Here is a 15,497-nt window from a genome sequence, read left to right on the forward strand (position 1 = left end):
ATGGTAGCAAGAGTCTCTCGTTCTCAAGAGTGGGCCGCGACGAGGTCAGCAGGGCTCCGATGGTTCAGGTCTTACTCTTCGAGAGGGAGCCGCGACAGCGTCAGCAGGGCTCGGTGGTTCAGTTCCGTAGCTTCGAGGATGAGCCGCGACGACGTCAGCAGGGCTTGGTGGGTCAGAGTCTGTTCTCCTCAGCAGGTCAGCAGGGCTTTTTTGTCCAAGATACAACTGCCGGCTAGGTGGAAGGCAGGCTGTCTTCTAGTCCAGGAGCCCTTTGATGTCCGGACCCTCAGAGGCAGGAGGCCGGAGGTCCGAGGGCCAGGCGCCCGATTGTCTGGGCGGCTGGGTCTTTGATGCTTTTGGGCCATGCGTCCAGGGGATCCCAGATGCTCATCAAGGTCTGGAGCCAGCTCGCTAGGAAGCCAAGGGTGCGATCGAAACCAGCCCCCAGGGATGGTTCGGAGGTGTGAGGGAAAACAGTTCCTCGGGAGGGGGCCGGAGGTGTGATGGAAGCCTTGGTTTCGGGTACTTGGTGAGTCGTTCACCCCCCGGGCGGGTCGGGGCGCGCCGGACGCGCACGCCCAGTGCAGCCGGGAGCGGCCAGAGGCTGCCAAAAGGTAAGAAGGCGGCCGGCTGGCCGGGGTGGCCAAACATGGAGTATATTGGTCACGTGCATGGGTGCCGGCACGCGGTCTGGAGGTTGTCTCAGGCCCGGTGTAGGAGTCTTGTGTATAGTTCTGAGTGGACGGGATTCAGTTCCATCCGTCGTTCTGGGGTTATGGGGGTCAGCGAGGGCCACGCCACGAGGCCGGGTCCAACAGAGCTCTGTGTGTCCTTTCAATGCCAAACGGAGGGGACAACCTCTTCGGCTTGAGGTGATTTATGATAAGATCTTCAATGAAGAGGTCCATTCTAGGCCCCTCAGCTTCCTCAGGCACTCTAACCACACGGATGTTATTGTGGCGGGCCCTCCCTTCTTGGTCATCCAGTTGTAGAGCCATCAGTTTATGTTGGCGTATCAATTTCTGCACACGTTCCTCCTGTTCACTCACTGCAGATTGAAGCTCCCCTATGCTCTCCTCAGTCGCTGTAACCCTCTCAGAGGTTTTTCGCATGTCCGCCCTCATGAGGTTCATTTTTATTATGACCTTATCGATTTTGGTTTCCAAGTTCGTACCCACAGATTGGATCGCCACCATAATTGAGCTAAGTGAGGGTTAATCTCTGGGCCGGTGTGTCAACGGGTGCTCCCTCCTCGGAGTGTTGGTGCTGCGGGGCAGTGTATTTGTCCCGTTTTTTCGTTTGTGACGGTTTCGTCATGGCGTACTCCACTTCGGATGGGGATTCTGCCCAGTCTTCCACACGTCACCACTTCTGCTTGGCGTTCTCTTCCAGGGACCCCGGGCCCACTGACTGAGGATATGGGCCCTCACCCTGCGTATTTTCCCCTGCAATCTGTCTGCAGTGCCCCCAGTCTGGATGTTGCAGCGGTGCACCAACAGAGTCCAACCACTCCGAACTATCACTCTGATGAGCAATTGCGGCTGTCTGGCCTATACAGGATCTAAAGCGTCCCCAGCAGGCATTTTCCCGGCTAATCTCTGTCGAGGCCGCAACTGGCTAGGGAAACCACAGGGTTGTCAACATTTCTCCGTTGTCCAGGCATGTAGGGCTCCCCCCTCGGCTACTACGCGATAGTCCACGCTGGCAGCAGTGTGTTGCTGATATGGTGCACACGCTACGCATTTCCAGAAAACAGCGTCCCAGGCCGGGGGCCCGATGCCAATTCCAGGCCACTCTCAATAGTCCAGGGGCCCCCGCAGATCAAGGCCAATATCGCATGCACGGGCCTGGGGAAACGGGCCTGCAGCCCCTAATCCTTCAGCAGTATTGAGTAAGGAGGTGTGCCCGCAATCTATGCTCCCTAGTACCTTACCGGACTGACTACTCCGACACTGGTCCACCAGCGTCGCTCAGCAATCATTTGCGGGAGGGAAATCTGCCGTTCTCAGGCCGCGGAGGCGCGCCGGAAACAGGATTTAGGCAGCGCCACACTCGGGGGGGCTCCACAGCGCTGTCGTCATGCTAGAGCCGCAGGCATAGGCCTCCGACTCGGGAGCTCGATTTGCACGGCACCCGGGCACCGCGTCCTGCATGCAGGTTGGCAAACAACGCAACTCCGCCCCCTATCGGGCCAGGGTACGTCGCAAGGATCGAGGAAGGTCGTCCTTCCCTGAAGTCAGGATTCCACACCAACACGGGCTCAAGACACCCCCTCGGCCTCCAGATTGCCCCGGGAAGGCAGCGCTGGTCGAGTCCACCCCACATCTGCAGGATAATCGCCGGATATCACAGGCTTTATCGTAGGACCAGGCGAAGCAGCAGAGTTACGCTGCCATCACGGCCGATGCCGAGACACGCCGGCCCCAAAAAGATTTTTAGTCCAGATATTATGATTTCGTAAGCCACCAATTAATTCCTTCTTTACTTTTACAAACATAATTTTGCTTAACACGGTTACTCCAATATATTAATTCCCCCATATATTTTTCTGAGTGTTAGAGATGAAGTAGGGAAGTGGAAACAGCATTTACGATTTTCTTGCCCCTGCCTACACCTCTCTTCTTGATTATTACTGTGCATAACCCTCAGCTTCTCAGTTGAACTTAAATTAGCAGAGTATCACTGCTCCGGTATTTAAGCATTCAACAGTATCACTTCTCTTTAACAAGCATCTAAGACCCAAATTAGATCACATGCACCATGCTACTCTACAAAGCTGACAATAAAGAAATCTTCCGGGCAGGAGCTGGAAGAAGATGGCGTCAGACAAAAAAAACAAGAAGACAAAGACTCGTACAAATACCCCTTTCCAGGTCATGGAAACATTTAATTAGCTCGGAAAACCCATATTATCACACTAATTGATAAAGCGGGTAATTCAACCAAATAATTATTCAAAGCCCTCAATGAATTTGTTAAGCTTCAGACCTGCTCCCACAACATCTCGGCATCTCAAGAACTATGCAACTCCCTTGCGAACTTCTTTGAGGAAAAACTAAAATTAATAAATCTGAATTTCCCGGTATATTTCTATCTAGTCTGAAGATTTATCAAACTACAACCCCCCCCCCCACCCTTTTAAAAAAAATAGTTTCTGCAGTCTTGAAAAATTTGAACCTTTTACTAATGAGCAAATCTGGGGCACACTGGAGAAAGATAAAACGGGCTCTCTCCTTCAGACCCCTACCCTTCCAGGAGTTCTAACCTTTCTAACCTGATTGCACCCACCAATTGGTCACTGTTACATCTGTCTGCAGACACCGGGAAAACCCTCAAGCATGGAAAGCTGCACAGGTCTCCTCATTACAAAAGAAAGCTAAAGTTAACTAAGAATGTATCCAACTAACGTCCCATTTCGTTACTTTCACTTCTGAGCAAGATGCTGGCAGGCCTAATTAATCAACAACTCTCAGCTTATTTCCAGGAACATAAGATCCTGGACCCTTTGCAGTCGGGTTCAGAGCCTTTCACAGCATAGAGATCATCTTGGTTGAGGTCACAGACTCCATTAGACTTTCACTGGATGCTGGTACCCCATACATGCTGGTGCCGCTTGACCTGTCAGGTTTTCACACCATGTCCCATAGCAGGCTGATTCACATGCTTTGATATAGACCTTTTTGGGAAAGCTCTACAAAGGTTCAGGAACTTCATGAAAAATCAGACACAAACTTTTTCTCTTAAGTCACACACTATGCTGATCCACAAGGGGGTTCCACAGGTCTTCCGTTTAAGCCCTACTTTATTTAACATCTGTGTGGTCCCCTTTGCCAATATTGGTAAAACATATGGATTTGAAATATTACCATATGCCGATGACACCAAGCGTGTGATCTCATTTGGTAAAGTTCTGGATGAAGTAAAAACGTACTTTTTTAAAATGCATGCAAGAGATTGCGGCCTGGATGACGAACTGTTTACAATTAAAGTGACAAAACTGAGATTATACTGTTCGGTAAGGCCCAATAGCTATGGTCTCCTGAATGGTGGCCCCCCGAACTAGATCAAGCATTCATTCAGGCAAGCAGGCACCCTGGCACGGAAACTTTTCACAGCACAAGAGACTCAATTGATGGAACTTCAGCTAATACCGATCTAAATAAACCAACCCAGGACTGCTGTCTTTTTCCAAAACAAAAGCATACATTTTGGATTGCAGGCACAAGTGAAGCTGGGGAATGCGCAACCCCCTTCCCAGGACTCCAATGCCCCCCCTGGGGATTTCGCCCCACAGATTGGAGACCTCTGACGTAGAGTGCAGGGGTTTAGTCGCAAGTAGTTTAGAGGGCAGTGGCTGAGATTTTAATGTTGCATAGTAGACTGTCAGTGCAGTGGTGCATATTAGAGTGCCATAGAGTGCGTTGGCGTGGTGTGCAGTGGCTTAGAGAGCAGCGGCATAGATTACAATGGTGCAGAGGAGAATAGAGTGGCGTAGAGTGCAGTGATGTAGAGTACATTGGTGCACAGTAGAGTGAATATATGACGTTACAACGAATTCCGTTGCAACGCATGCCTTTACCACGCATGCGTTACAACGGAATTCGTTCACCACGCATAACATTTACCACAATTACTAGCGTGGTGACGTCATAGTCGTTAAGAGAAAGCGGAAGTTTATTTTCCGTTTTCTCTTAAACGACGCTGATACCCGACGTGACTCTAGGTGAGTTTCTTTTTTGGGGGGGAGACCCCCCAATCCCCCCCCCTTTTTTTTTTTACCTTTACCACATATACCTTTACTACAAACCTCGTAGTACAGGTATGCGTGGTAAAGGCTTTCGTGTTAACCACGCATGCGTTGTACTGCATGCGTGGTTAACGATTTCGTTGTAAAGGCTTCGTTTTACTGGCCGTTTCCCCAGTAGAGTGGCCTAGATTGTTGGCATGGAGTGCAGTGGCATAGAGCACAATGGTGCAGAGTAGAATAGTGGTGCAGAGTGCAGTGGCATAGAGTGCTGTGGTGCATAGTAGAGTGGTGCAGAGTGCGTTGACATGGAGTGCAGTAGCGTAGAGTGACGCAAAGTAGAGTGGCATAGAATGCAATGATGTAGAGTGCAGTGCCATAAAGTGTAGTGGAGTTTAGTTGCGAAGAGTGCAGTGGTGCATAGTACAGTGGAATAAAGGGTGTTGGCTTGGAGTGCGGTGGCATGGAGCACAATGGTGCAGAGTAGAAAAGACTGGCTCAGAGTGCTGTGTCATAAGGTATTGTAGAGTATAGTGGCATAGATTGCTGTGATGCATAGTAGAGTGCAGTGGCGTAGAGTGATGCAAAGTAGTGTGGCGTAGATGGCAGTGGTATAGAGTACAGTGGTGCAGACCAAAATAGAGTGACGTAGAGGGCAGTGACGTAGAGTGCAATGGTGTAGAGTGCAGTGGTATAAAGTGTAGTAGAGTTTAGTGACTTATAGTGCAGTGGTGCGGAGTAGATTGGGGTAGAGTGCATTAGCGTAGAGTGTAGTGGTGCAAAGTAGATTGTTTCACAGTAGAGTGGCAACGAGTGCAGAGTAGATTAGAGGGGCATAAAGTGGAGTGGTACAGAGTAGAGTGCATTTGGGCAGAGTGGAGTACAGTGACGTAGTGTGGTATGGCATAGAGTGGAATATGCATGGTGTGGTATCAAACTGCCATTGCAGACAACACGTCTGCAATTGAAATGATCATTACATTTGCCCTGACATACAGTTTTACTGATAAGTGTACAGTGCACATACGATAATGTTTGAAACTGTCATCATCTAGTGCCGGGGTTCCCAAAGTGTGCGCCGCGGCACCCCGGTGCGCCGTGATGAGAAGCCAGGGGCGCCGCGGCGCCGCCCAGGATGTGGCTCCTTTGTGCTGAACGTGATCCCAGCCCTTGACCTCTGCATTTAAATGGCTCCATTAAGAGCTTGGTGAGGTTACGGAGAGTGCTGTGGACATCTTGACAGTGCACCCGGGTAATAAAGCCAGCTTTACATGGAAGGGTTTACAAGCCCCTTTATTTAGCGTTCTGATAATGCAACTTTGCTTACATTTTGTAAAATGTCTGACAGAATGCAGTCTAAAAGCAGTTTGTATTGAAAACAGTTGTGGCGCATTGTGCTCGTGCTATTAAACATGCATGCGCATTTAAAATAATCAGTGTTTACCACAAAACGCTGTCACGTATGTATGAGACATCTTGTGTACCAGTTACCTATAAAATGGTTTTGGATATCGCATTGCCTGGGATGACTGAGGCAGCAAAACTACAGTTCTCTGTGTGCGTTAATATCGTCGTTTTGCAGGAATTAGGAGTCATTTAATATCTTTCTTATTTCTGGCCTAGTAACGATTTTTATTCTTAACTTGAAAAACCAATGCATGTTAGAAAGCATCAGACATTGTCCCTGTCGCCCCTTGTTGGTATTTGGAGGTGGAATAACATTTAACACATGTAACTTCCCTCCAGTAACTCATGTAACTTGTAACTATGCTCTGAAACAATGTTCGTCCTCATGTAAAGCGCTCTGATACCTCCGGGTCTAGCCAGCGCTATATAAAACTTTTGAAATAAATAAAAGAAAATAAAAAAACTGTAGCAGCGGGCGAAATGGCCAAAACTGCAGCTGCCTCAAGGAAGAGATAGATAAAATGATGTATCCCATAAAATGTGCAGACTGTGTCTCCTCGACTTCCGAAGCACGATTAATTGAACGCGTGCGTTCCCAAGATTGCACATCTGACTCGGAGCAAACAGATAGGTTTTCCTTGGGCACACGTGTTTGTCTCTGAAATGAAAAGTTACATGAATTCGTAGGACATGACCATTGTGTTTTTGTGTGTGCAATTTTACAAAACGGGACAAGACGCAAACGAGTATCGCTTTGCATATATCACATGGTTCCTAAGGTTTAGGTGTGCTTCATGAGACAGTGAAACGTAATTGCAATTAAAACCAAGCAGAAAAATCACTACATTAAGATACATATCAGAATGTACACCCTTTGGTTTTATTTTTATTTAATGCGATTTTATATGGCGCAAACATTACCGGAAGGTGTCAGAGCGCTTTACATAAGAACCAGTTGCGATACATAAGGACTTAGGATTACATGCGTTACTTAAAAGATAAAAGCAGAAAAAAATTGCAAATGTACAAGTTATAACATCACACAGGGAAGAGATATAAACAGAAATAAATTGCATATGTACAAGTAGTAAAGTCACACAGGGAAGAGACAAATATAAAAAAATTGCAAATGTACAGGTTGTAAAGTCACTCAAGGAAGAGATACAAATGGATAAGCTCTAAGAGTCACATAGGAATGGTAGAGAGTACAAAGGTCTACTGCGGTGGTTCCCAAAGTGTGCGCCGCGGCACCCCTGTGCGCCGGTAAAAAAATGGTGGGGAGCCGCGGCCAACTGCCAATTAGGTTAAGGGAGCCACGGGTCAAAAACGTTTGGGAACCAATGATCTAGTGTATTGATTTGTTTTGATCATTAACCCCTTCGATGCTCATGACGAGCTCAGCTCGTCATGAGGCACAGTGGAGCTGTGCTGATGACGAGCTGAGCTCGTCATGAACAATGGGAATTACTCTCATGCAGCACAGGAGGGGAAAATGCACAGCAGCCATGTGGTTAAAACATTTGTTTGCACTACACTTCAGAATTACCCAAAATGTGCTTCATTTGTGCTTTTATAATTCTGATGTATTCTGAAATATCTACTCCGTTCAGTTACAGACATTTAAAATTTGTTGTGTGCTAGAAAAAAACATAACATTGTACAGCGTTCCTCAAGCACTCTCACAGTAGCCAGCATGCTTGTCACATAAATCCTCTCACTTTGAGGTCCGAGGAAGAAAAGTAAACACCAAGCTCGCTGGAAGACTGAGCCTGCCATTTGACCTCTGTCTTTGAAAGCACAGCAAATGTGACAAGATAACAAGATGTAAAGGCTTGTTTACAGAAATCCAGTCCTGGTGGAAGACTACAGTATATAGGATTTGGGATGAACTCAAGCTGGACAGCCTTAAACAAATAGCGCAAGCAAATAGAAAGCAAACAAATGTCAGTTACATACCACAAAGCCAATGTTAAGCAATGTGTGGAATGCATTCTCAGGGAAGCTTTTCGATTGTCCACAAAACGTCGTTAGCAAGCCATAGCTTCTTCTGTCTGGTATGCTTTGACCATGTGACAGGCCATACCATACCATACCATACTCTACAGTGACAGGTCGTACAATATGCTACTCAATTGAGCCACCCTCGTCTCACTTTACCTCTACCCACCCCTGAAGCCACCTCACCTCCTTTTAACTCTACCCACTCCTCAGCCTCCACCCCTGAGCCATCAAGTCACTATCACCTCCCTTTACCTGTGAAACATCTGGCTATTTCTTTTGACAAATTGCTGCTTATTCAGAAACCATTTTTTAATATTTCTTCAACTGGAATTGAGAGGACCATGTAAAAGTGATCCAGCTGGCAATCTTGCTGGGGTACAAGAAGTGAAAGGAAAGGCCAACAGTTTTTTTTTACAAGACACAACAGCATTTAAGTACCTGAACACACATTTCAAAATATCATCTTTTAGGAAATAGTCAAGTCAAGTCAAGTCGGTAATTTATATAGCGCGCTACATACCCAGAGGGTCTCAAGGCGCTTGAGGAAGGGTGGGGAGTTATTTGTCGAATATCCAGGTTTTAAGTAGCTTTCTGAATGCTAGGTGGTTCTGAGTGAGGCGAAGGTGAATGGGAAGTGAGTTCCAGGTTTTAGCCGCCAGGTATGAGAAGGATCTTCCTCCCATGGTGGATTTGTTAATGCGAGGGACAGCAGCAAGGGCTTGGTTGGAAGAGCGTAGCTGGCGGGAGGGGGTGTAGAATGAAAGTCGTGTGTTGAGGCATTCGGGTCCAAGTTCGTAAAGTGCTTTGTGTGCGTGGGTTAGGAGGCGGAATGTTATCCTCCTATTGACGGGAAGCCAGTGAAGGTTTTTCAGGTGACCAGAGATGGGGTCTTTACGCAGGATGTCTAGTATGAGTCTAGCTGATGCATTCTGGATGCGTTGGAGTTTTTTCTGGAGTTTTGCGGTGGTTCCGGCGTATAGGGTGTTACCGTAGTCCAGGCGGCTAGTAACCAATGCGTGGGTGACCGTTTTTCTGGTTTCGGTGGGGATCCAGCGAAATGTTTTTTTGAGCATTCGAAGAATGTTGAAACAAGAGGATGAAACGGCGTTGACTTGTCTGGTCATCGAGAGTGAGGAATCCAGGATGACGCCCAGGTTACGCGCGTGGTCTGTCGGGATGGGTGCAGTTCCAAGGGCCTCTGGCCACCAAGAGTCGTCCCAGGCGGAGGGGGAGGTACCTAAGATAAGGACTTCAGTTTTGTCTGAGTTCAGTTTCAGACGGCTGTGCTTCATCCACTCAGCTACTTCTTTCATTCCTTTATGTAGGTTGGTTTTGGCGATGTTTGGGTCTTTGGTGAGCGAGAGGATTAGTTGAGTGTCATCCGCGTAGGAGATGATGTTGAGGTTGTGTTGGCGTACGATGTCCGCGAGGGGGCTCATGTATACGTTGAAGAGGGTGGGGCTGAGTGAAGATCCTTGTGGTACGCCACAAATGACTTCAGTGGCCTCTGACTTGAATGGTGGGAGGCGGACTCTCTGGGTTCTTCCGGCAAGGAACGAGGTGATCCATTCCAGTGCTTTTCCTTGGATTCCGATGTTTCTGAGGCGTTGTAGGAGGGTGCTATGGCAGACTGTGTCGAAGGCTGCGGAGAGGTCGAGGAGGATGAGGGCAAATGTGTCTCCATTGTCTAGTAGAGTTCGAATGTCGTCTGTTGCTGCGATGAGGGCGGTCTCAGTGCTGTGTTTGGCTCGGAAGCCGAACTGTGAGGAGTCGAGGGATTTGTTGGTTTCGAGGAAGGCGGCGAGCTGGTTGTTGACGGCTTTCTCGATGACTTTGGCCGGGAATGGAAGGAGCGAGATGGGGCGGTAGTTTTTGAGTTCGGTGGGGTCCGCTGTGGGTTTTTTCAGAGGGGCGCTGAGTTCGGCGTGTTTCCAGCTTTCCGGGAAGGTGGCGGAGTTGAAGGAGCAGTTGATGACGTCTTGGAGGTGTGGTGCTATGATGAAGTCCGCTTTGTTGAAAATGTGATGAGGACATGGGTCGGTAGGTGATCCAGAGTGGATGGAGTTCATCAGGTGGATGGTGTCCTCAGTGGAGATTGGGTTCCAGTCATTAAGGGTGTTCAAGGGGGGTGGAGGTGCAGCCGAAGTTTGTGTGGGTTGGACTCCGGGTTGGTTGTCGAAGCTGTTGTGGATGTCTGCGATTTTGTTGTGGAAGAACGAAGCTAGGGAGTCTCAGAGGGTTTGAGATGGGGTGATGTCGTTGGAGTTGGCAGTGGGGTTGGTAAACTCTTTGACGATGTTGAATAATTCCTTGCTGTTGTGGGCGTTGTTGTCTAGTCGGTCCTTGAATGCGGCTTTCTTGGTAGTCCGGATCAGTTGGTGGTGTATGCGGGTGGCGTTTTTGAAGGCGTCCCTTGTGCTGGTGTTTGGGTCTTTTTTCCAGGCCTTCTCGAAGGAGCGACAGAGTTTCTTGGAGTTCTTAAGATCATTGTTGAACCAGGAGGCGTTTTTGCTGCCTAGTTTGAATTGACGTTTTTTCAAAGGTGCTAGGTTGTCGGCGCTGTTGGTTAGCCATTGAGTGAGGTTAATGGCTGCTTCATTGGGGTTCGAAGAGTAGGCAGGGGGGTTTTGAAGCAGCGATGAGGAGATCTGGTCGATGGTGATTTTGTTCCAGTTTCTTCGCAGAATAGGTTGAGGATGGTTGTGGGCTGTGGTCTTATTGTAGACAAAGTGAACGCAGCTGTGGTCTGTCCAATGGAGAACTGTGGTGTGACTGAAGGAGATATGTTTGCTGGAGGTGAAGATAGGGTCGAGTGTGTGACCTGCGTTGTGAGTGGGGTTGTTGACAAGTTGTTTGAGTCTGAGGTTGGCGAGATTGTCTAGAAGGGTGTTGGCGTTGCTGTCGTTGCTCTTTTCCAGGTGAAAATTGAGGTCTCCCAAAAGAATGTATTCCTCGGAGGGGAGGGCGTGTGGGGTGATGAAGTCAGTGATGTCTTCACTGAATTGTGCCCGGGGCCCTGGTGGCCTCTAGAGGAGTGTGCCTCTGAGTGTGGTCTTGAGGTCGGTGTGGATCTGGAAGTGAAGGTGTTCGGCGCTAGCGAAGTCGACGTCTGAGCTGGTTGAGATGCGAATGGAATTCTTATGGACGATAGCGATGCCTCCTCCTGTTTGCTTGATGCGGTCTTTTCGGATGATCTTGTAGCCTTCCCGGATGGCCATGGTGATGTCTGGGGCTGAGGAGGCGTTCATCCATGTTTCTGTTAGGAAGCAATTTTTTGCACTTCTGAAGTATGATAGAAACAAAAGTGTTGATGGTATCAAAACAAATCAAGACACTTTACTTGGTGATGCGCAAATGATAAATTTTGCCTGAAACCAGATTTCAACCGGTTATTTCTTGATCACTATATCGATTTACCAGTAAAACTGCATGTCTATGCAAATTTAGCACCATTTCAGCGGAAAACGTGCTTCCTGCAAATGACAGTGAGCTTCCTCACCAGTGCTCCTAAATGCATCATTGGCCTTTACCACTCTCCTGCTGAATGCGCGTAGATCATTTACTAAACATGATATTTGTGTGGCCTGGATTTTACACAAACCCTATGACTTCAGTACATGCATATCACCTGACAGTCACAAGCACTATTATTAGCCCTGCAGAAAAGTCTTATTTTTTTTTTTTTGCACAAATAAACAACATTTCTATCTGGCCTTTTCATATCTTGGGCAGATCATTGTTATGCTGTTAAATGGAAAGCTGTGCATCGAGTTTCTCAACAATACAGGCATCAACTTAGCATTGTAATTACTTTTTGCTTCTATCCATTTTGTGTAATCAACTAAGTGCATGCGTAGTAAAAACCAGCATTGGCAAGGTCAATAGGTCTAGCGATATTTGCCATATTTTTTGTTGTTTTTTTGCTTTGTCCGTGCTTGTTTTTTTATGGTTTTTGCAAAATGTTATTGTAGGGGAAGCTTCCAGGCCTCATCAATCTAAAAATCAAATTAACTAAAAACAAAGATGGTTCTTTGTTCTCAAAAAACACAATATTGCCATAGCAGCCCCTGGCATTTAAAAGAACTACTTAATGTGTGGATGGGCTCCTTGTGAAAGGGCAGAATGACTTCATGAACAGTGGAGTTAGCCAGTGGCTTAAGTAGGCTGGCGTATTGCACTAATGTTGAATGCTTTAGTTGGCAGGCGAAAAATGTTTGTGAGACAATACCAAACTAATTGATGAAGAGATCTGGCTGAAAGCCCTTTTATTTAAGTATATTCTACATGAACACCAGGTCCAAAAAAGGCTCATTTTTCAACAATGTAACATTTACATGGTTTGACAATAAGCCTTGCTTTGAACTGTTCAACAATAAACAGGAAGTGCTCTTTGTATCAACTCTACCTTGCAGTATTTTTGGAGACCTGCCTAGACATCTTTAGTGTTTGATGAGAAGTCGATCTTCTGCCCCAGGGCATGCATCGGTAACCTGCTTGACTGTTTGGATAGTATTCTGGTTGTCAACCTAAGAGGACTGTTCTTTGCAGCTAGCTTACAAATTGTGTCTTCAGCTAATTTGTGAAGTCTTTTTTTGTGTGCTTTCATTGCTATATGTTGTTCTTAATTTCTTTTGCTTTCCTTTTTCAGATACGCTGGACGGCAGGGCTTACGTTCTCAATTTTCCCCAGTTTTCTCACTCAGAAAGTAAGTTTTCGAGTTTAAATACTTTCCTTTACCTGTTGAAAATGCATGTAATTGTATTTATGCAGTACATACTTAACTAGGGGCCACTGTACATACCACTTGGGAAGTAGGAAGTCAAGGTATTAAGTCAAATCCATATTTATCTGCATTGAGGAAGTTTGAGGAGTTTTGGTCTGTGGGATAGAGGAGCTAGATGTCCTTAAAGGGGTCAACATGGTAGGTTTCAAATCCTTTCTGATATTCACTTGTGACGGGGCAAGACAGAATGCAAGGGGCATTTTGTTCTGGATCTTTAGCACGTAGAGAAAAAAACTGATTGGTGGGGTTATATGGCCCAGCACTGTGAGCCTAAGATTTTATTTTGAAAGATGACATTCATTTTTTGCCATCACTTCAGTGCCCACATATTGTGAGGAATGTTGTACCTGCAGGTTAACTGCATGGCGATACGTTTACTTCATGCTCTCGCTGATGCAAGTTTTTTGTTTGTTCTTCCCAGAATTTCATATTTGCTTCTTTCCTTTTTTTTGGTTTGCTGCCCTCATCAAAGTAAACCACCAAGCTATGTTATTGACCCCCCCCCCCCGCAAACATATCTCTCTCGGCAGTCCGCATTAAAAAGGTTCCCAAAGTCTCTGTCCAACCCCTCGTTCTCCAGTTGATGGTACTCTTCACTCTCATCACAAAACTGCATACAGTTTTGATCTCACCACTCTTCAAGCAATGTTTCATTTCTTGAACCCTTCCTGTTGACCATCTTGATCACCATTGACATGATCTTCTCTTGTGGTTTCTCAGATAGTCTGTATGTTGGCATGCCCAAGTTCATGACCCAACTCGAAACCAAGATTCCCTTAGACCTTGGATATCCTTTGCCTCCCTGCTTTATCAACTCTCATTATTTTCCTCTCACCTGCTACTTTATCACAGTGCACCTAACAAAGCACATTGAAGTCCATTTGTATTTTCTTTATTTTCTTCCTTTATTCTGACAGTAATATATAATCATAGAAAACAGCCAACGCATTTCGCTCCTCAAAGTTCCAAAGGCTTGTACTTTAAACAGAGCTTCAAGGTCAAAATGCAAATCATTTGTTCTTAATCCTATGTCTGAGAATTAATAACTCTTAGTGATGAAGTAGCGATCCCAATATGTCAGACATACTCCCACCTTATAATTGGTGCGTACATGTGAACCGTCTTGGTTGGTATCGTAGGGGGAATGTACTCCCAGTGATGGAGATGTATTTAATTAAATAGCGAGATGTACCACCGTGATATGTGGCTTTATGTCCTCTGCACCCTCTCCCTCAGAAATCCCCCCTATGATCCCAACCAAGACAATTCACATGTATGCACCAATTATAAGGTGGGAGATTGTTTGAAATATTAGGATCGCTACTTCGTCACTAAGAGTTATTACTTCTCAGACATAGGATTAAGAACAAACGATTTGTATTTTGAACTTGAAGCCCTGATGAAGTTACAAAGGCTTGTACTTGAGAGGAACAAAACTGTTGGCTGTTTTCTATGATCATATATTGCTGTCAGAATAAAATAAGAAAATAAAGATAATACAAATGGACTTTTATGTGCTTTGTTTGGGGCACCTCCTTTTGTGAAAGCTGTTGAAAGAATCTGTAACCAGGGGCACCAAAGGGTGACAGGTGCCAGTAAGAGTCCGCAAGTGGCACTTTTCCTACCTTGCCGCTGCAATGCAGTAAGTATTCTCTTCTTGTGACGAGATCACAAACCTTGACATGTTTATTCTATATGACGTGCCCATACACAGTCCTACCTCATGTCCCTGTACCAATATCTATCTATTAAGTGCAGTGTCCGTTGCAGATTACCCTAGTGATCAAGACTGTTCACTATTCTGTGCCTATCTCACCCTTTACAACTGGTCATAACCCACTCTTTAAACCAACCATAGCCTCCTAAGTATACAAATAACACAGAATGATCCCTCCAGGTTCAGATTCTTCTTTCTTCTTGGAACACACTCCCAAACAAACCTGGAGCTTTGTCGCCAGTCATGATTTTCAAATGGACCCTCACAGTTTATATTCTTGTACTCAAGTCCTGATTTGTCTTTCCAGTTACTCTATATTGTGTCCATTCCCACTTTTTCATACCACTCCTCCAGTTTAAAATTTCATCCTGAAACATACCCTTGCAGCCACTGCAATGTACATTTGTCAATATACACGTGTTTGGTGTAGTGTCCACATCTGTATCCATACCATCATACCAACCCCCTAGCTATGTACTATCCTGCTTCCCAAATGAACTGTCCTTTTATTTGGTTAGTTAACATTTTTGTGTAGCACAGTCTTACTTCTATTAATCCCTCCCCTGCTGATGACGGAACCGCTCCGCCATCAGCCGCGGTGGCGCTGTGCTGATGACGGAGCGGTTCCATCATGGCCCGCCCGATGCTCCTGCACGGAGCGGATTCCGCGCCCGCGCTGAGCGTTCTATTGAGCGGGCGGGGCTATGACGGAACCGCTCCGTCATAAGCACAGCGCAACCGACGCTGGTGACGGAGCGGTTCCGTCACCAGCATGCGCCTGCCGCATTTCCGCCCGCCCCCTTAGCACTGCGGCGGAATAGCCGCCGCAGTGAAGGGGTTAACTT

The 15,497-nt window shown here is 46.6% G+C and overlaps 1 protein-coding gene across 1 annotated transcript in view; it reads left to right on the forward strand.

Annotated features, from left to right (window-relative positions):
• Positions 1-15,497, forward strand: part of SDHC (succinate dehydrogenase complex subunit C) — a 142,831-nt gene that overhangs the window by 21,641 nt on the left and 105,693 nt on the right. Inside the window, exon 2 of the mRNA XM_086945045.1 lies at positions 12,801-12,857. Coding sequence (XP_086801171.1) covers positions 12,801-12,857 — 57 coding nt within the window. The remainder of the gene's footprint in view (positions 1-12,800; positions 12,858-15,497) is intronic.

The sequence above is a fragment of the Lissotriton vulgaris genome, chromosome 12 (genome assembly GCF_964263255.1).
Source record: "Lissotriton vulgaris chromosome 12, aLisVul1.2, whole genome shotgun sequence".
NCBI classification, from domain to species: domain Eukaryota; kingdom Metazoa; phylum Chordata; class Amphibia; order Caudata; family Salamandridae; genus Lissotriton; species Lissotriton vulgaris.